Genomic DNA, 20,514 nt, shown 5'->3' with positions numbered 1-20,514 from the left:
GTGGTCAGATACGAGACTTCACAAGCCGGTCTCTTTCTGGTCAGGGAACTCTTGATCACCATCCTTCACTAAGTCAAAATGCTTCTGTTTTGCTTGTATCTCAGTTGACAATGACTTTTATCTTAAAGCCTGTAGACTTACTCCTACTAAGCAACCTCCATTTCCCACCACAATCAGTAGCAATGTTTCTAATGAAGACAGAATAAAACATTTTATTAGTTTTAGGGTCATACATTTAATCTCTGAACAGTGACCCCATATTGTTCTTAGTGGTTTGTTTCTGAAACTGCTTGCTTAAAGCTGAGTAATTTTATCATGTTTAATATCCACTTCAAGGTCTAGCTCCTCTTGACTTTAATTCACCTTACTCCTACCCTTCTTTAACTCTTTTGCATAGATTTCTCTGCCTGTCAGTCCTTTCCGCAATCTTTTTACATTCTGCTAATTAATTACGTGGCTATTCATCCAGTTAGATTATTTCTACAATGTTTCTTTCTTTGTTCTGGATATTAATGCCGGATAGTGTTCAAACTTTTGAATAAAAAAGTTCCAGACCTTCTCCTTATTTAAGTTTCTGAGTTTCTTTGGTAGATTGATTTAATCATTCAGATCTGTACAGTATCAAGCTTTGAAATCCTCAGTTACATGCAGATTTCTTTTACTCTTGTAATTTAATTGATGTGAATCACACATCATATATTCTTCAATCAGCTCATCTAGAACATCTTCATTACTTAAATGAAAAATTATTGATGAAGTGAAAAAAACTGTCAGCTATTATCAGCAGAAATAGCCAGTACTGCTAGCATTTGTTCTCCAAGCTATTCTGAAGAAGTTAAATACTTCCATATGCAGGGCTGCCCATCCATATGGTCACAACTCCTTGTAGTACTTAAAAGCTTTAATCGTGCACAAAATTTTAAAACATAAAACGCTTTAAAAAGATCCCTTTTAGTAAGCAAATTCAACCCTACAATATCCTACAGACTCAAAAAACTAATAGAATTTTTCTATCATTATTTGATTTTGAAGTGCTTTTGATTCAAACAACATAGCTACACTAATGCTATTTCTTTCTTTCATCTGCCTCATAAATTAAGATGTAATTCTATCTTTTGTGATTTCACACCTGTTTTACCACTACATTCTTGTAATCCTTCTAACACAGAATCATAAAGGTTGGAAAAAACCTCCAAGATCATCAAGTCCAACCTTTGCCCTAATACCACCATGCCCACTAAAGCATACTGCAAGGTGCCACATCCACTCACTTTTTGAACACTTTTAGGGATGGTGAATCCACCACTTCCCCGGGGATCCTGTTTCACAACATCCTACATTTTGCTGCTCCAGCATAAAAACATTTTAATTTCTCTTTCCAGGCCATCAGTTTTTACCCAGATTTATCAAAATCCTCCTGCTGACTGTGGCACCTCAGGAGCTGCTCTGGCCTGTTGCTTTCCCCTCCAGCTGGGCCAGAAGCACTTCCCTCATCAAACCACTGGCCAGTTCCTCCCAGCCACTACCCTGCCCAGCCACAGAGGAGAGGCAGGTACCCTGGAGAGGTGGCATAACATGTCTCCCTCGGAGGTGCATCCACTGGCACAGGGATGCTAGAACAAGAACCAGCAAGGAATTCATCCCTCACGTTGCAGAAGCTGGACCAGACTGATCTGACTGTTGTCATGCAGATCGTTATTCTTCTCTTATTTTGCCCGTGTTTCCGCTCATTGCCAACTCCATTATCATTGGAAAACACTTGATTCACTTCTTCTCTTAATGAGAGATAGGTTGGGCATCCAAAAATCTCTCTATCTTACCTCCCCTTTCTTAGCTCCGGACTCATTTTGCCAATTATGCCAACTTCAGCCCCCAGAGGCAGATTACCAAAGCTATTTCCTTATTGTCAGCTTCCTCAGTATGCAGCAGTACATTTTGATCAACTGTGAGATAATCTGTGTCCATTCCACTCTGCATTGTGGTTACCTACAAATTGACTGATTCATTTGTAAATAGGCATAATTTTGTTTAAAAACCATTTGCATTTCAGGACATACTTTTATTCGAGGCTCATTCCTCCACCTTCTGTACTGATCTGTACATTACTTGGGGTTTTTGTGCTATAAAAGTAATGAGAAAAAATGCTTTATTAACTAGATCATACTTTTAAATATGTTGCATAACCAGAGGATTACTGAAACCTTTTTTCTTCAGGGTTTAAGTTTATAACTACTGTGTTTGTTTTTATTGTTTCCTTTCACCTCCTTTCCTTACTCCTATCAGGCATGCTTCTGTGTTCCAGCATGTATGTAAAATTAAGGATAAAGTTAAAAAAGCATCCTCATACCAGCAGCATATCTTCATGGGAACCTTCAGCTAACTTGTTGTCTTGTGAATAAACTACATTGGTTCTTCTAGAGCATAGGAATCATGCATCTTCTTGGGGAATGCTCCTAAAGCCCTCAAAAGGCACACAGATATCAAAGGAGATTTGCTCCAATCTATTCAATGACTCTATCAGCAGAGGACATGGCTGAAGGCAAGAATGGCCTTGCTGTGCTCCAGTACTATATTCAAAATACTTGTGTGTTGCAATATCAGCACAGGTTTCAGACAGAATCCATACAGCTCATAGGAAACTGTATTCGAGATTTTTGGCAGAGTGGGAACCAAATCAAAGTCTCCCACATCTTATATCATTCCTCCTGAAGGCTTGAATGGCTTTCTGAAACAGAGATGCAAATTCATGTGAAGGCACTGCTAAACTATTCCAACTTGCTAAAGAGCTGAAGTAATTCCCAGCTGGTTCAAAACCAGATGAGTTTATCACTAAGATCCTTTCCCCTACACTCAGCTATTGAGTGTGGCATTAGAGTTTGCCCATTTAAGAGGCAGTCTCAAAGAAGCAAGAATCGTTAAACTGGAGTTTCCTCTCAAGCAAACCCAAAGGTGCTCTCAGAGATGCAGTACATGGAAAAAAAACCCTTTCCAATAGTTGTGTTCTATTCATTGCTGGTTTTCTCATGTATATCACATGAGAACAAGAAAAATTTAAAATTCTAGTCAGTTTTACTAGTTCCATGTACAGTTTAGAAATGTGAACAATTTGATAGTATAAATAATTAAGTCAGTTTAAAGAGGAATTCTTACAGAATACCAATTCAACTACAACAGCATATGTAGCCACAGGCTGAAAAATGCAGTCTATCAGCTAGTCATTTGCTCTCTTAAATGATATGGCACAGAAAAAACCCTATTATTCTATTAAGGCTTCAGAAGTTCAATAAAGCCAAAAGTAGCATGCAGCTTTGCTTTGCAGATAAGGAAAGCACAGTTATAAACTTAAAGTGTAAAGGAACTGACTTCTCTGATTTCAAAACTTTTTCAGAGTATGGAGTAAGTTAAGTGTAAATATTGTACTACACACCTCCTGAGTTCTCCCATATTCCTTCCACTTTTTAAAGTCTATAGCATCCTTCTAGCAATTACTTACCATAAAGATGAATAAAGAAGAGAAATTTAATGTATTTAAGCTTTCATCTAATATGACAGGGATTTAATTCATAGGAGATTGGGAGATACACCTACTCTTCCCTGCAGTTTCATCTTGCCTAACAGCTTTTCTCTGTCTCTCAGTGGTAAACAAGTGCCAATGATGTCTAACTACAGAGCTCACTGTAATGCACCAGAACACAGCATTTCAATGCCACAGTCCATCCACAAACCTAATTTTAAACAGAAGTTCTCTTGCAAATCCAGTGAGTCAACATCTTAAGTGCATTATCACATCATTCCTAAGTGAAAAGTCAGTCAAATTTAATAGGGACCTAATTAATCCCATTGTTTCCCCTCTAAGACACAGATCAATCCAGTCCTTTCCATATTCTCACAAAAGAGAAGACTGCAGGAAGCAGTGACTGCTTGTGTTGCTACTGTAAATCACACCTGCTGGAATAGTTCCTTCCTATCTGATCTAGAGCTGCAGTCTGACCACACTGTCCAAAGTCACTGTGTCTTAAGTTACATCATGATATAAAGTCTTGGAATTTAAATGCTTCTTCTGCTATTCTTTTCTAGAATTTGGCAATGGCTCTTGTCTGTATTTTGAGATAAATACTTCTCAGTTTTGAAGAAAAAGAGTCACCAAAATTGAACACAGTGCAAACACACTAAGACATGCTAAGAGGAAATAAAATTAAAAAAAACAAACAAAAAAAAAAACCCCAAATAAAAACAAAAAAACGCCACCCAAAATCAGCACTACTAAATTAATGAAGTCTACTGTCCTGTGTGCTCATGCCGCACCTCACTCACACATTCACTATATAGCATTCCCACCAGATATATCACATGCCTTAGCTAATCCCAAGCACAACATGCACTAGTGAGAGAACAGACAGTAGTTGGCTTGCTGCTTTTCATGTGTTCTGAGCACAGGAAAATAAATACTGTCACATACTCATCCACTAGGAGCAACTGGTATTTTTATATCATAAAGATATTTTGTGGGGGGTTAAATATAAAATTAGGGAATACAAGTAGAACAATTGTCTACTACACTACCAGTTTCCTACGTATGTCTGCTATCAGGAAAATTTTGAGGTTTCCCAAGAAATTTTGCCTAAGTAAGGGGTAAGAGATCAGGCCACAATGTAAAAACATTCATTCTTCCATAAGTCTATTTCAGCTCTTTTGGGGGTTTTGGAAACTCTTTTAATGGTGTTGAAACTATTTTGAGCTATTTAGCAACTTTATAACAAATTAAGTTAGGAGAGAAGAAGAAGTCAAGGAGAGGAAAAATCTTCTTAGACCAACTGCCAAGTTTTCACACAAAGGCTTTTCCACATATTAATATCTGCTAAGGAAACTATCCTAAAATGTTGTAAACACATGTGTTTTCATTCTAGGCTTGATGTCTATGCCAGGCAGGTTCAGTGCTCACAAGGTACCTTAATATTACTCTTTTGTAATTTTTAATTATTCATAAGTCTGCTTCCCTGTCCAATCAAATTGTCTGACAACATACATTGTTCTTTTGGTCAATTTTGAGTCTCACCAGTTTTCAGATTTTTAAAACCACCTCCACTATTAGTCAAAATGCATCATTTGTTTGCAAGGATCTAACAACAGCTCTTCATACCCTGAGAACAGTCTTCGCCTTATGGATTGTGGGGAAAAAAAAAAAATCAATTACAGTCTGTGTAAATGACAAGAGAGGTATCCATGAAGTAAATTCAGAATTTATACCTGAAGACACTGCAGGCACCCTGTCAGGCTGCGTGGATTTTCTTCCAACTCTGGCAGACTGTAATTGTTTACTTAACCTGGATATTGATTGTAGTTAGACTGCTGGCTCACTTCCTTCGGCTGCAATTCTCATTTTGGCAGTTTCACATACATCACTTAAAATTCCTCTCTGCAGCAATGCTGTTCACATTCTTAACTCTGGGTCATAATCTACTAAACATGACTACATTTTTAGTTCTGCATTATGATGATGGGATTTTTCTCACATTTTCTGATCGCTGTAGAACAAAAAGTGGAAGTTTTTAGTAAGAATGACCTTGAATCACTGCCCTTTACAATTAGTATTATAGTTTTATGGAAGAGCACAGATAAAAGTGAGAGATTCTGTGGCAGTGTAGCTGTAGAATACATTTTCCATGTTTTATGAATGACTATATACATATCACTTTCTATCAATTAGTATTAAAATAATAATTAGGTCTCATGTAGATCCAAATTTTATGTCAATAGTTCAGATGTGGCTTTGAGGACTAAAAAAAAATCTTTTATATGAAAACTTTCTTAATAGTCATTCTGGTAGTAATAAACTACGGCAAGAGGCACACGAAGTTGCTGTCTGAAAAAATAAACAAAACTATTAAAACATAATGACTATGAAGTGTTAATTCAGTCACGATGTGTCTTGTCTCCTGTATTGGTTTAAGTAGGCTCATCTACTATAAACCTACTTAGGCTCACCTACTACAAAGCTTTTAGGGTCACTAATGTGTTCATGTGTGAACATGAAAGATTGCTAAATCCTTATAAAGCAACTCTGTAAAGGCGAATAAACCTTGAAATAACGGCAGATCCCATTCCTAAAAGGGCAAACAATGATCACAGAGTCATTACACTGCACCAGCTGAAATACAGAATTCTTCAATTTAACTGGTTTATAAAGAGACATCTGTAAAGAGATAACATTCATATAAGTCACTGTCATTTCTTTTCAGTTATTTAACAAACAGGACAATGACACCTGGTCATTGATAAACAGGATAACTTGACATCCAGTATTATCTGTTTCTCTTTATCTAAAGCTGAATTCCAAATTAGGCATCAGGAAAATTAAAAATAGAAAGAACTCATATTCATATATCAAATTAATTCAATAAGCCTCTATAGATATGTTAAATATTAACATATTTTTGCATACTTTTGGACTAGGAGATACTCTAATATTTCAGGCCCTGAAGTACAGATTGCTAAATATATCATTCATCAAAAAACAAGAACAGAAGCATTTTTGGAAACACGAAACCATTCCTTCAGTAGAAAAGACAGTGCTAAATTAGAATAGATGGACTCTATCTGACAACAGTGCAAAGTATTAACCCCCCCTCAAAAAAAAAATCAATGCTTTCATAACTAATGAAGCTTGGGAACTGTTTTTAGATATTGTAAAAAATATGAAACCCAAAAGTGCTTCACTTGGAATATTTTCATGTCTAAAATTTGGCAGAGTCACATAACTTTAAAGGATAGCACATCTCCAGATATCGATCAGGGCTTTGTACAGCTACAATGCCATAAAAATGATCTGCAGCTATAAAAGAGATAACATGATTATGAGTACACTACATTGTAATTTCCTTTGGGTAGTCAGAAAGGAAAGACAGTCTGATAGTCTCTGAGAAAAATAAGCTTGGAGGATATCCACTGTCTGACAGAAAAATCATTTTACAATATTCCAACTAAAGCACCTTCCCAACTTAAATAACAACAACAACAAAAATAACACTAGAGCTTAACAATTACCTTTCAACCAAAACACAACAGGCAGCTGCAAAGCTAAGCAGCTCGCAATGTATCTGAGAGTTTTAATGTTCCAAATTCCTTGTGAGTTCAGGCATGGAACATAGATAGTTAACCTTATTTTGAGCCATTAGATGGAGCTTACTAGAAAGCTTGCTCTAATAAATGGTATGATATGAAGGTCAGCCCTTAATTTACCATCAAAATATCTTCTAGATGTAAACATAATGACTTCTGCTTATGCACTACACAACCCTGACAAGAATGCTACTTGACAATCCATTTCAGATCTAGAAAAACGTTCTCATTTGCGTCAAGGTGCCGAATGTCAGCAGATTCACTAATACGCTTATTTGCACTGCAGTGGTGGAACAGAGGAAAACACCATGAGCCTCCATACCCTGCCGCTGCCTGGCTAGGGAGCTGGTGAAATAAAATAAGATTTAATCCTGTCCATATCACTGTGCAGTTGGTGAAACTTGACAAAGCAACATTAAGTATTCAAAGTGGTATTGTGGTCTAAAGGGATCGCATGCAGCCTGCACATGAGAGCAAAGGAATAACTTGGTTCTGCTTCGGTGTTTGTAAATTTAATTTGTTCAAGGAAAAGCAACTCTGGAAGGGATTACTAGCTGGGATCAACACTCTTACCAAAGAAAAAGATAAAATGCAAGTAGGAATAATATTGACGTTTTTGCAATACGAAACAGCTTTTTGGGCTTAAGTGAATAAATAAAAGTTGGAGGCAACTGCAGCTCAACCCTGGCATATGAGAATACTGCACTCAGTGTTCCTGAGCAGGAGGGCCTGGAAAGGTTATGTATTTCATGAAGACTGTATAGGTATTTAGAAAACACCATATTTTACAAAATTTAAAATTTATTCAGCAAAATATTGTTAGTATTTTCTCAGTGTAATCACTATTTTTTAAATAAGTGGGGCAATAATATTCATGGCATAACAACATCTGATATATTGACTCTTTATTATTGACAACATCTCATTCCACAGGTTCAGGGAAGGATATCTGTGGCTAAGTGTGTAAATCCCAGGTGCTCAGGAAACACTGAGCCGGTGCACATACACACATTTAATTAAGAATAACCAAGATGCAGCAATGCACTTCTGAAATGATAGTACAAGAGAAACTTGTAAATCCCGTTTGCTAAGTGGGGCTCTGTATTTACACTACCTGCAATATCCCTGAATAGCACAATTATTCAACTGTTAAAAGTCACCTCTGGTCCTACAGCAGAAAACGAGCAACAAATTTCTGAGTCTGTAAAATGCTCCTTTTGCTAAATACTGGAGTGGAGAGGTGCAGGCAATCCCCTGGGACTTGGCATGGGAGGGAAGGTGCCCTGAAGGTACATTTGCTTACTGGGCCCTTTCCATAGAAATTAGGGACAACTGGGGTAGAGGGTGGGGAGGGCAGCTGAAAGCAACGACAGAACGGTCTCCTATTTTGTTTTAGCAGGTGTCTTTGTGATGACTAAACCTCCAAATAACTGCTAAATGCAATGCATATTTTCCTAGAGTGAAGGACAATGAAAACCTTTTCCTTGCAGATTGATACTTCAAATATAAAGCACAGAAAGATAAGCACTGCCAGCAAGGAAACTAAAAATACATCTTCTTAAGCTTGATTAATGAGCTAATAAAAAGCTATAATAAGAAAAAAATCCAATTAAAGCATCTTGTGATATTTCTCTCAAACAGAAATAAACAACCCAAGAGCATGGTAAAACTTTGAAAAATTAGTATGGATTCATATGACAGCCTTAGTATTCAAGCCTACAGTACATCAGTTTTATACTTTCTTTGACTAGCTGTCTTTTATTTATCATCTCTGATGTGTATTGCCTAGAATTCTGATCCTTGATGAGTTTTTTTTTAATCTTGTTATTGCCTCACAAGTATAACATCTGAATTTAAATACAAACATATTAAAAACTCAGGCATTATATGGGTTGAAGATACTTATTCTATTCAGAAAACTTGCAGGCCTCTGGCACAATGTGTGGTACTTGGAAACAGTGAAATAAAGGTAAACCCCCTGGAAACAAAACTCACCCGTCACCTATACAAAGTCAGAAAACAAACTAGCTACACGCATCACTGATGTACAAAGGACGGAGTAGAAAGCATAGAAAATTTATACTGTGATATTCACTCTTCATCAGTTTCTGGTACCTGAAGGTAATCAGAGGATACAAGAACAGCAAGGACACTGGAAAGGAACTGTAAAAGACATAGGTGGGAAGACCTGTAGATTTGAAGCCAGATGAGAAGCACCTGCACCACAAGGAACCCCAGCCTGCACCATGCAGCACCTGGAAGTGAGTAGCACTCAGCCAAGGGCCCCTGACAGTCTATGAGGAAGGCAGCCCACCAAAGAAACCCCAGGTTCCTCAGAGGCACAGAGCTGGGGCACAGCAAAGAGCAGCAGGGCAGGGACAGTCTACATAGGGTCGTAAAGAAGACTGAGAATCTCGTACCAGAGGCAGTTGTTATTTTAAAACTACAGAAACCGTCTGTTTTAACTTACTGAAACATCAGTGGAGTCTCCAGGATAGGTGCGTCCCATCTCCCTCTGCCGGCTGCTCCCCGCGAGAGCGACCTACTGCAGCAAAGGCTTCTGTCAGCCAAAAGGTGTAGCGAGACACTGCCCCCAGCTCCCTCTGAATTTCATTTTTTAAACAAGAATTAAAACGTCTTAGTACACATTCTCTAATTAGGCAGGCATAGTCTTTTTCTCTTTGCACAGTTCAGTGAACATTTAGCGTTTCTTTTTATCCCTTTATTTCAAGTTGTGTCTCAAGACTTCACTGAAGAGCATGAAATATCAAATGAATTTCCTCATCAACTGCCAGGAGTGTTTCACGAATACTTTTCAAAATACTTTCGTTTGAAGAAGGGGTTTGCGTTTTCTTATTTGACAGCAAGGGAACCAAGATACACAAAGACTATATTGTATCTGCCTGCTTCAGCACCCGCCCAGGATTCCTGAAACTTACATTAACAACAAAGTTGACTTCAGATACTTCAGGCGGCGCCTGTAAAGACGTGCCTTGTTCTACACTGAACCAAGTGTGCCTGGGTGACGTGCCCGACACCGCAGCGGAGCTCCCGTGTGTCCAGCGCAGAATCCAGTCGCCCAGGGAAGCACCGAAACCCCTGCAAGTCAGACCAGCGTCCACCTCACTCCACCTCCCTACTCGTCCCTGGCTCCTGCAGGGAGTAACGCCGGCCATTACTTCCATTTCAATACTTCGAAATTCCGCAATTCTGATGGTTTTACTTAAGAAAAAAAAAGGGAACAGTTTTACTGGTTTAAAATGTTTGGCGTCTCTCTTCGCGCTCCTTTTCTGATGTAATGTGTTGTCAACTTGTTCTCACAAGCACATCCCTGACGCCAAAGCAGTCCCTGGCCCCAGCACCAGGAAGCACACCTGGCCCCAGGGCGAAGGGGCAGGCGAGCCTCCAGCTACAACGACAGACCGGCTGCCCCAGGCGTGACAGAGGCGACGGGCAAGGCGCGTTCGCGGGCTGCTGCTCCCATGGCGGGCCCTGGGCGTCTACCAGGAAGGGAGAGACCAGCCTGGAGAAGGCAGAAAAGCCTGGGTACGTCCCTGCCGGGCGCCCGGAGCTCCCGAGGACAGAGCGGGCGGCTGCCCGGCCGCACGGAGCTCTCCAGCCCGAGGCACTGCACACACTTGTTCCAGCGGCCCCGGCCAGCAAGCGGCCACGCTCCCCACGACCGCCCCGCGGGGGGCTCGCCCACGACCGCCCCGCGGGGGGCTCGCCCACGACCGCCCCGCGGGGGGCTCGCCCACGACCGCCCCGCGGGGGGCTCGCCCACGACCGCCCCGCGGGGGGCTCGCCCAAGGCCGCTGGCCCCGGCCCGCCCAGTCCCCGCCACGCCAGGGGCGGCCCGGGCAGGGGCCCCGCGCCTCCAGGAACACGCCCGTGGGTGTTGGGCCGCCCCGTCCCGCCTCCGCAGAGGTCGCAGCCGCAGTCCCGCCGTCGGGGCCCGCCGGCAGACAGTGCACCTCCCAGCCCGGACCGGCACTCCCGGCACCCGCAGCCCCCGCTCCCTCCCAGCCCGGGCCGGCAACGCGGCCCGCCCGCCGCCGCTTCCACTCCTGCGCACTGGGCGCGCCCCCCAGGCGGGCCGGGGCCGGGGGCGGGCCGCGGGCGGGGGAGCGGCGGGCGGCCAATTGCGGCCCCGCGGGGAGCGGCTGCGGCGGGGCCGCCGCCCGTGCTCGCAGGGCAGGATGGAGGCGGAGGGCCGGGCACCGGGGTCGCCGCTCCTCGCCGGCGGGGAAGGGCCCGGGGCCGACTCGCGCCCCGCTGCGGGTGCCCCCGGCACGGCCCGGGGGCCGCTGATCGCCGCCGCCGAGGTGCTGGCGCTGGACGATGAGGAGGACGACCTGGAGGTGTTCAGCAAGGTACGGCAGCGCCCTCCGCGGGTCGGGCCGTGCCGCGCCGGGGCGGCCGGGCGGACGGGCTGGCCAGCACTTTGCCCCGGCGGGCACCGAGCGAGCCGGGCCGGGCCGGCTCCGCCCCGAGCGGGATCGCGGCCTCTGCCCGCCTGCCCCGCGGCCGGCCGGCAGCCCGCGCTCCCCGCGCCCGGGGAGCGCAGGGCAGGGCTGGTCCGGCCGCCCCCGGGGCTCCGCTGCGAGGGCTGGGCTGCCCGGGGCGCGGGGCTGCCTGGGGACAGCGCTCGGCGGCCAAGGAGCCCCGGGCGAGTTCCCCGGCACGAAAGGCAGGTTCGCTGCTTCGGACCAGCAGCGAAGTCATGACTGCCCTTACCTTAAATGTGTCGTGTAATCTGGACTCGCTGTAACCTTATCATCACTTACGTTCGTTATGTACCATATATGTATCTGTAAATTAAATAAACACTCGTGTTTAGTAATTGCAGTAGTGTTTAAATAAATGTTTGCAAGTTTCAGTTTGAGTTTTCTTTTGAAAGATGAAGTCTCCCACCTTTACATAGGAGGCTTGAGAAGTTAACATCTGTATTTTGATGAAGGGAATAAAATAAATGTAACTGAAATGTATTAGGGTCCATGTTCAGAAACCACACAGTTAGCTAGGTACATGGGTGCCAGTCTTGCCAATATTGCCGATTTTAATTAAATAAATGAAGTGTGGTATGGCTACTATGTATATTATTTTTCATTTTGTACTGATTTGGTTAAGATTAGACTTACCTCTTGCCTTCTCGGCAGTTAAAGAAGACAACATCTCATGGATCTATTTGCCTTATCAAGGCAGCATCTAAAATATAAAGACATACAGAGAGCTATGGTGGAAAAAATATATACAGAGGCTAAGGTGCTGTTCACCCTCTGAGGCTTGTGAACTGCTGTGTGACAGGATGTGTGCCATGGGAGAGAAACAGCAAATACATTTCTGATTTGAAAAAGCAAGAACATACATATATTCAGTAGGACTGGTTGTCATATGGATTAAATGTGTGGTTTTTTATATTTCTGTAGGCAAGATACATTGTTGTGGTATGCATGAATGAAACCATTGGAATAAGGACTTCCTTCTTAGAAGCTATGTATTTAAACTTTGACTCTAGTAGAATTCTTGAAACTCATGGCTTTTAAGGCCAGAAGGAACTATTAGGTCATTTAATAGTTTGTAACATGAAAGACATCAGGCTAAATTTCAACAAGTTATCTGTGTTTTTCTGAAGCATAACTAGGGTCTAGCTGAAATATGTTCTTCTAGGAAAGCACCGGCCCTGGCTTGACATAAAGCAATGAATGATTCACTGAACTTGCATGCAAAAGCAGTGCTAAAATATAATTTTAGTTGTTTGTGCTCACTTTGAATCCTTTTGCTTTTATGAGGTAAGGTCAGGCAGTTCTGCATGAAGGTATCTGCCTACTAACACAGTGTATCAACAGTTATGCTGCTTGCTTGTCAAGAGCTGTTCCCCTTGGGAATAAAAAATAAAAAGTGGAGTTGATAAAAGTTACTGCTGCTATTGGCAAATACCTATATCTTTAAATTTCTACTTGGCTTCATGACAAATATTTCTTACTTATATGAAATCTTTAGTGCTATTAATGCATGCTACATGATAAGTTATTCCCCACAAACAAGAAAAAATGTCATATTATGTTAAAATATGGCCTTCTTTCCAAAGCTTCGACACCTGCCTGTAGTGTATATATAGACCAGAAATCCCTGGTTTGTTTTCAGGTGTAATTTGAGGGCTGATCTTCTGAGCTTATGAAAATCTGTGAGGTTGTTTAGGCTTTACATCCTATTTGTTCATGTTCCATATATTCAAGGGAAACTGACAGGCTAAATGTAGCTTCCAATTAAGTGTTGTAAAACCAATTTTTCTGTAACATACTGTTCCAAGACTACTTTGATTTAAATTGTACCTTAATGGGGTTCCTTATGCCAGTGTCTGTAAGGTAGTGGTTTAGCATTTGCAGGCCAAGCGGGATGGCAATGGCAGTGCAGAGCTCGGTACCTGCCACTGCCATCGACTTCATCTTTGTCAGTTTAGTCCGTGCAGTGTGCCATCTACCAAAATGGTGAAAAATGAGATTCTTAAAAATTGTCAACCTCAATACCCTAAGTTATTACTCAAAATGTAAATACTGGGCTTTTTAATCTATGAAAATCCATAGACATTTAACCTGATAGTGTCATAAGCCATTGGCCTGGTATCCTGTGACATATCTCAAATACTACAGACCAGTATCTTCTTCGGCAGCTCTGATAAACCATTTCATGATGTGGTGTGCATTTCACTTTATCCTAGTTTTCACTACCATTGAAAAAGTTCTGACTTCTTTTCAGCAGAGACAAATTCTAGGAGTTGAGTTATGAGTCACACAGGTACAATGTTTCAACCTGCTTTCTTCCATGAGTTTGGAAGTATGGAGTACTGCGTGTATTGCAATACCCATTCAGGTATCCTTTGCCTTCCTTGTTAAGTGACACCTAGCACTGGGAAAGCTTCATATGGTTGCAAGCTCTGGATCCTTACTGGGAGGTAGGGATGGATGGATGAGGCATGGAGGCAAACCTGAGTCAAGGGCCTGTGCTCTGGGAAAGAGTGTTTAGGCAAACCCCCAGGCTTAATGTCTTCTACAAAGAGCTGCAGTCTCAGCTGTGTGCTCTTTTTTGAGGCCACTCTTGCTGTGTGAGTGTTTTCCTTCCCTTATTTATTTTAGAGTCTTACTGACCAACTGCAGTCAAATGTGAGAGTGAGATAGGGTAACTGCAAGTATTAGAGAAAGGAGAGCCAGAATAAGGCCCTCATACTGCCAGGAGCTCGTTGGTCTCTTGGCCAGTAAATCAAAAGGCCTGACTCGCACACACAGCTCTGCCAACTGCTCTGTCAGGAGTGAAAGGGCTTGGAAGGAGAAGGGACACTCAGGTAAGTGGGGCTAGGGAAGGCATGGGAAAGGACATAATTTTCTGGGACAGGGCCTTGATGCTTTTTGCATGGATGAAGAGGAAAAAGGTTTCACAACACAAGAGCTGGAAGAATTGTGTTTTTCCTGTGCCGCAAAACTCCTTCTGCCCTCATCTGTATGCACACAAAAACATAGTTCCAACCACAAAATTACAGCTGTATAGAAAATTATCATCTTTTTTTAACTGTGTTTCTGTGATGACATCAGACTTAGTTTGCATGAACTTCAAGAACTACTGTAAGTAAACCTGAAGTATCATGAGGATGAAACTTGTTTAAAACTCACATGCATTCATTCATGTGCACATGACTGTATTAAACAAATCTGAAGACCTGCTTATTCTATGGATTTTTATACCTATGTTTTGTTTCACAAACCAAATATTCATCAGCCTTTCCACATAAAAATATACTTTCAGAAACCTGCATGTATAGAGAAAGTTTTAGTAGCAACCTACAAGAAAGAATGAAACATTAAGATATTAATGCCCCATGGAAAATGAGAAAATATGAAACACATTTACCTTGATCCAGTTTAGGCCTTGCAGAGTCATTAGTCCTCAAGTTATATGGCCATTCAAGTCCCTTACACGCTCACATGCATCTTTCTTTCCCTGGAAATTTCCCGTTGTCTCAGCGCTTTGAATCACATGGGCTGCTCTGAACTAGCAGTCCTCATTCTTCATCTAGAGTGTGGCCAGCCAGTGCTAGCGGGCTCTGAAAACAGCTTCTCTGTTTATTCTCCACCACTCAGGACAGTGCTAACTGGATACCAGTATAGAAATCACGTGTAGAAACACACTGAATAAAAGTAAAATGACTGACAGGTGTACAAGGAAGCCACTATATAATATTTAAAGTCTTGTCTTTAGTCTTCCGTGTTGCTTTTGTCTCCCTGTTCAAAGAACTGGTACATAAGTGCTTTCTGGGCATAATTCCCAGTATAAATTTCTCCTCCATATTTGTGGGAGTACATTGATAAATCCAAAGAAGAGGGATGGCAGTAGGCAATGAGCTTAAGGCAGGAAAAGAGCAAGATACCATGTTCCAGAGAAAGTTTTGATCTAGTTGAATTCAAAGGGAAAAAGGAACTCTCCCCAGCTCAGCAGCACTATGGTGGTGTGCTCTTCACTCCCATGAGAGCAGCCTTGGGATGATGCCGTGACTCCAGTTTGTGTGGACTCACACATTTCAAACCTGGCATTCAAGCAGTTTTCTCTTTAACTACATCCCTTTCCTCCTTCCTCCATAGTTAACAAGGCACTGGAAAGGGCAACTCTTTCTTAGTGTAGTCTAACTATGCTTTTAGAAAACTTCTAGAAAGTAGATTAATTTTCAAGTTTGTTATGAAAATACTTCATTGCATTGCATATATTACAAAAAAGTATACAGTATTTGCTATTTAAAATATAGTGATTTCTTTCAATTGCTCTAATTTATTATTTCCAATGGTTTAATAATTTGTTATGCTCTTTCATGGAGTTAGTGATTTCAATTTATTTTCCTAGTAACTGTACCTTTCAAGATTTTAGATTACTAGATCTCATCCAGACTTGCATCTAAGGAAGCAAATGAGATTTCTTGCTTGTTTCCAATTTACACTCCATTTCTCATCACTTGAGTGGTCACCATTGAATGCACTGAGCAGAAGCAGCTGCTATGGGGTCATATTCTTAGAGAGCTGTGTGGAAGTGGTTGATGCTATTAAAAAGTGGATTTCCTCTTCAGCAAAATAGTGGTTTGACTTTTTTTTTTTTTTTTAGAAATTAAGCAGCAAATTTTTACTTCATCCTTACTTACTGTTTTCCTTTAGAAAAAAGAAAAAGATTCATTTATGTATCTGTAATTGTTTTCCATTTCAAATTTTATTTTAAAATACATGCAAACTGAAATATCCAATTACAATAAAAATTCTGATTCTGATTTTGTCTTGTTTTCTTTTAAATCATTGGGTTTTTATCTACCCTGTTCAGGTTATTAGAGATAATTCAAACATCATAAGTCCTCAGCAACTGGCTTTTAACATTTTAATAAAGCTGGTAAGTATTCTACACAATGGGTGCTTGGATTCATAACTAATTTTATCATTCATAGGCAAGTTTTCTTTGCATAACATTCTTCTCAAATGGTAGTATTTTGCTCTTTCAACAGTTTTAGAATAAATCTCATTTCTTACATCCTCACTGAAGTACATACTGAAAAGGATAATAGATTTTCTAGGTACTATATAATTCTTTCATCTGCTCTATATTATATCTGTTCTATCAGATTATTTAAAAGCTTGCCATTTTAGCATCTGAGACATATGTGTTTGTATACAAAGATGTATTGATATGAATATTCTCATGTCTTATCTGTAGGATACATCTCTGGCTGAGGTAAACTCATTCAGTCCTTCAATGCCAATATCCCCCTCATCAATGATAAACCAATATAAATTTGAAGATGGACCAGAATTAAGAGATCTCTTCATTACAGTCGATGATCCTGAAAGCCACATTACAGCCATTGAAACATTTATTACATACAGAGTAGTCACAAAGGTAAGCATCTATTCATGGCTGTAATGGCTTACTTTGATAACACCAGTAGCATTTTTACTCTTCTTGCATACCATTCTCTGTGATATTACTAAATTTAAATTGTACTCTGATTTTACCATGAGTTACAGACAACTAAAACTGTATGAAACTGTGGTAGATTCTGGAAAAAAAATCAGTGTAAGTCTGCATAGGTGCTTACCTGCAGAGGTGCTTACATTATTTATATTGAGAAAATAGTTAATAAACCTTCAATAGCAAAATGAGTGCTATGTGAGAATAACATTTTCTGTTGTGATCTTCAGCAGGAACATGAAACAGCAGAAGGACAGATTCAGTTTGAAAACACTATATTGGCACAAGTATTTATGACTTTTGGATCACTTGCAGCCTATGGGTCTTTTGCCTGGCATAAATGTTACCTGCTACAGTCTTTCAATTCCATTCTTTTCTAATTGCATCCATTATCACATGGTTGTTTGTTTCCCATTTACAGTTGCATGTGATTTCTGGGGAAACTGCCACAATTCTCTAATGAAAAAGTAATGCTGGGAGACAATGAAGTGTATTTTTAGTTGTCCTAAATGCAAGTTATTTACAGGAAATAAGCCTTATGAGTCCAGCCAGGTCTTCTGAGATTACCAGCAAATAATCTGCAGGCTGCATTTTGAGAATTGCATTGTTAATTTATTTTACTTTGAGTTCTTTTTAAAAGATTCATTTAAAACCAAATTTTCAAATGGGAATTATTCATCTTTAAATAAGAGGAGATATCAATTCCTCATAAAATATTTAAAGAGTAGGAAGAGAGCTATCTTCATTAAGTTGCTAGCAATAATTTTCCCTTTATGCATGTTTCTGTAGACTAGAGAACATTTTTTCTTCAGGCAAGTATGGATTGGCCATAAGATAGATTGCTTTTGCCTTTTTTTATCTCTTCTGTCCTTTCTTATCATATTTAATTTGGAGTACTGGCTGTTGATGATAAAGTAATAGCATTCCTCCCACATACCTTGAAAAATTTTTATTCAACAAAAATGTTTAGATTACAAAAGCATGTTTTGACGTTTTTAGAATTTACTTGCATCGCATTATAAATCTCTGTGCAACAATGAATGCTAAATAGCACGTATTAACGAAAACATGGGCTCTTCGTGGCTTGCCTCTAGAAGACAGAGCAGTGATAAAATAAATCTCATGGTCTGACAATTTTGTAACTCTGTAATAAGCATTTTTTGTAGACATTAAAGGTTTGTTGGCAAGTTCTAACAAAGGGCTACAAAGCTGGAATTGATGATGGGATGCAGAATCCATTAAGCAGTGCAAGAAGTGTTATTGCTGTAATATTCTGAAGTTTTCATGTTTTGAACATGGGGATTGTTGATTAGTGTCAGCAGGTCCCAAGGATGTGTGTCAGGTCTTTGGGGTTTGTTCAGAATGCTAAAAAATGGACTTTCTTCATTAATAGATTACTAATCACTTTAAAAGAAGTGCCCTAGAAGTAATGAACATAACTGGGATTGCTAAAAGGAAAATGCAACACTAAAATAATTATTGAAATATTTTGGAAACATTTTGGTAGGACAATTATTATGTCACTGCATGAAGTGCAGTTAAAAGCTTGCTTTTTTCCTTTTTTCCCCAGTAGAACTTTGATTTCTTGCTAAAACACGATGTGTTTTAACTCTTCAAGGAGTTGATCATTGTACTTTAAAATAACAGCAAACAAATAACAGGGGCAAAATAGAATCATGTTGCATTCCCTTCAAGTACTCAGTTTTCTCCAAAATCTAAACCTGCATTGTTCTTTTCTTTTTCTGGTATTGTAACCTAAGCCTGTTGTTTCTGCCCCTGTTTTTCAGACATCCCGTGGTGAATTTGACTCCAGTGAATATGAAGTTCGAAGACGATACCAGGATTTCCTTTGGTTGAAGAGCAAACTTGAAGAAGCACATCCGACACTGATTATTCCTGTTTGTTTGTTTTTATTTGTTTATAAGATAGCTCCAGTTTTATACAGAGATGTTTGAGGTCTTTTTGCAACTTCTGAAGTCTCGCAAACATTAAGCCAACCTATTTTCATTAGCTTTATATGCATGTGATAATTAAAAATCACATAAAGGTATTTATTAGGTTTTTCATGGTGCCATTTGCAATAATTTATGTCCTCCTTTCTTAGTTGCATTTGTGTTCTTCTGCACTGTGTGTTACAAGAACCATATTATTACAAGAACCATGTTATACTTTAGTTGAATATGATAACTTTATATAGCTTTTGGGTTTTTGCATGATAGATTTTACAAGGTATACCTATTTTTTTATTAAGTAGAAGAACTACTGTAATAACCCTAATATTATGCAAATTGTACAATATTATTCTTCTTTTTTCCTTAGCCATTGCCTGAAAAATTCATAATGAAGGGCATGGTGGAACGATTTAGTGATGAATTCATTGAGACTCGAAGAAAAGCTTTACATAAATTTTTGAACCGTATTGCTGATCATCCAACTTTAACTTTTAATGAAGACTTCAAAATTTTTCTTACTGCACAAGCCTGGGTAAAATTACTTTGTTTTTATCTACAGTTATGTGAAACCACCTCTTGTGTTAGTAGAGTGTATCAAGAGTCGCCCTGGCTCAGTATTCAATAGTGTCATTCCATGGCTTGTTACAGAAGTGTTAGAAGAAGGCAGGGATTTATGGAATATACATACCTCAAGATAACCTTTTCTTCTGTGGTTTTGGTAATCATGTATGTGATCATAAATATTGCTGTACCTTCCAAAGTAGTTTTTGTTACTGCATTCTGGATTTTTTTGTGGCAATTTCACAGTATGTCAAGTCTGCATGCTTTTTGGTACACATATAAGCTTCCAAGATTATGAGGAAAATAGTGTTTTTAATTAATTATTGGTTTGGCATGGCACTGTCTTTTTCATCTCTTTGTTGTTTTTTTTTTAAAGTTATACTGGTCTCATAAAAGAATTTCCTGTTGCATTGTTGCAAGATGTCACCAGTTGCAAACTGGAGTTTTGTACTCAGCAAAGCCTGCCTCTGAACTTCAGCAAAGGTTATTCTAGCAACATTTAAAAAGAGAGAAAAAAAAAAAATAGGTGGATTACTTCCTCCAGTGGGAACATTGTCTGCTTTTCTCAATTACTTATTTCTGCAATCATTACCTCTGCTTTCCTGTTCAAAAAGCTAAACTGGAAACTAGTTAACTCACCCTGAGGAATGAAGGGATAAAGGTTCTCTGCCATCTTTAACTGTTCTTGTGGAGTGTGATACATGGCATGCTTGTGTTTGCTCAGAAAGGCTTGGCTCATAAATGCACATGACAGGTACAACTCTGACACTTGTCTAATAATTATAACATAAGATTTGTACACTAAAAAGACACAGAGAGGCTTATGTACGTAGTTTTATTAAAAAAAAAGAAAAAAGCTTTATGAATTATTTTCAGAGAATTAAAA

At 39.9% G+C, this 20,514-nt stretch overlaps 1 protein-coding gene and 1 long non-coding RNA gene across 12 annotated transcripts in view; one reads left to right on the top strand and one right to left on the bottom strand.

Annotated features, from left to right (window-relative positions):
- LOC120322606 overlaps positions 1-10,885 on the bottom strand; it is a 42,017-nt gene extending 31,132 nt beyond the window's left edge. For 4 of the 7 annotated variants that reach the window (XR_005562413.1, XR_005562407.1, XR_005562412.1 and 1 more), the window contains exons 1-2: positions 9,590-10,885; positions 5,248-5,525 (exon numbers count right to left, since the gene is read on the bottom strand). This is a non-coding gene — a long non-coding RNA (uncharacterized LOC120322606). The remainder of the gene's footprint in view (positions 1-5,247; positions 5,526-9,589) is intronic. The other 3 variants (XR_005562408.1, XR_005562410.1, XR_005562411.1) reach the window with 2 other exon arrangements.
- SNX7 (sorting nexin 7) overlaps positions 9,725-20,514 on the top strand; it is a 40,104-nt gene continuing 29,314 nt past the window's right edge. For 2 of the 5 annotated variants that reach the window (XM_039378351.1, XM_039378350.1), the window contains exons 1-5: positions 9,725-10,905; positions 10,946-11,492; positions 16,861-17,043; positions 18,903-19,013; positions 19,435-19,599. In XM_039378351.1, the coding sequence (XP_039234285.1) occupies positions 10,418-10,905; positions 10,946-11,492; positions 16,861-17,043; positions 18,903-19,013; positions 19,435-19,599 (1,494 nt within the window). In that variant the 5' untranslated portion in view covers positions 9,725-10,417. The remainder of the gene's footprint in view (positions 10,906-10,945; positions 11,493-16,860; positions 17,044-18,902; positions 19,014-19,434; positions 19,600-20,514) is intronic. The other 3 variants (XM_039378347.1, XM_039378348.1, XM_039378346.1) reach the window with 3 other exon arrangements.

The sequence above is a fragment of the Pipra filicauda genome, unplaced genomic scaffold (assembly GCF_003945595.2).
Source record: "Pipra filicauda isolate LSUMZ 115617 unplaced genomic scaffold, ASM394559v2 scaffold135_size2527700_pilon, whole genome shotgun sequence".
In the NCBI taxonomy this organism is placed as follows: domain Eukaryota; kingdom Metazoa; phylum Chordata; class Aves; order Passeriformes; family Pipridae; genus Pipra; species Pipra filicauda.
This window is presented reverse-complemented; position numbering and strand designations above follow the sequence as displayed.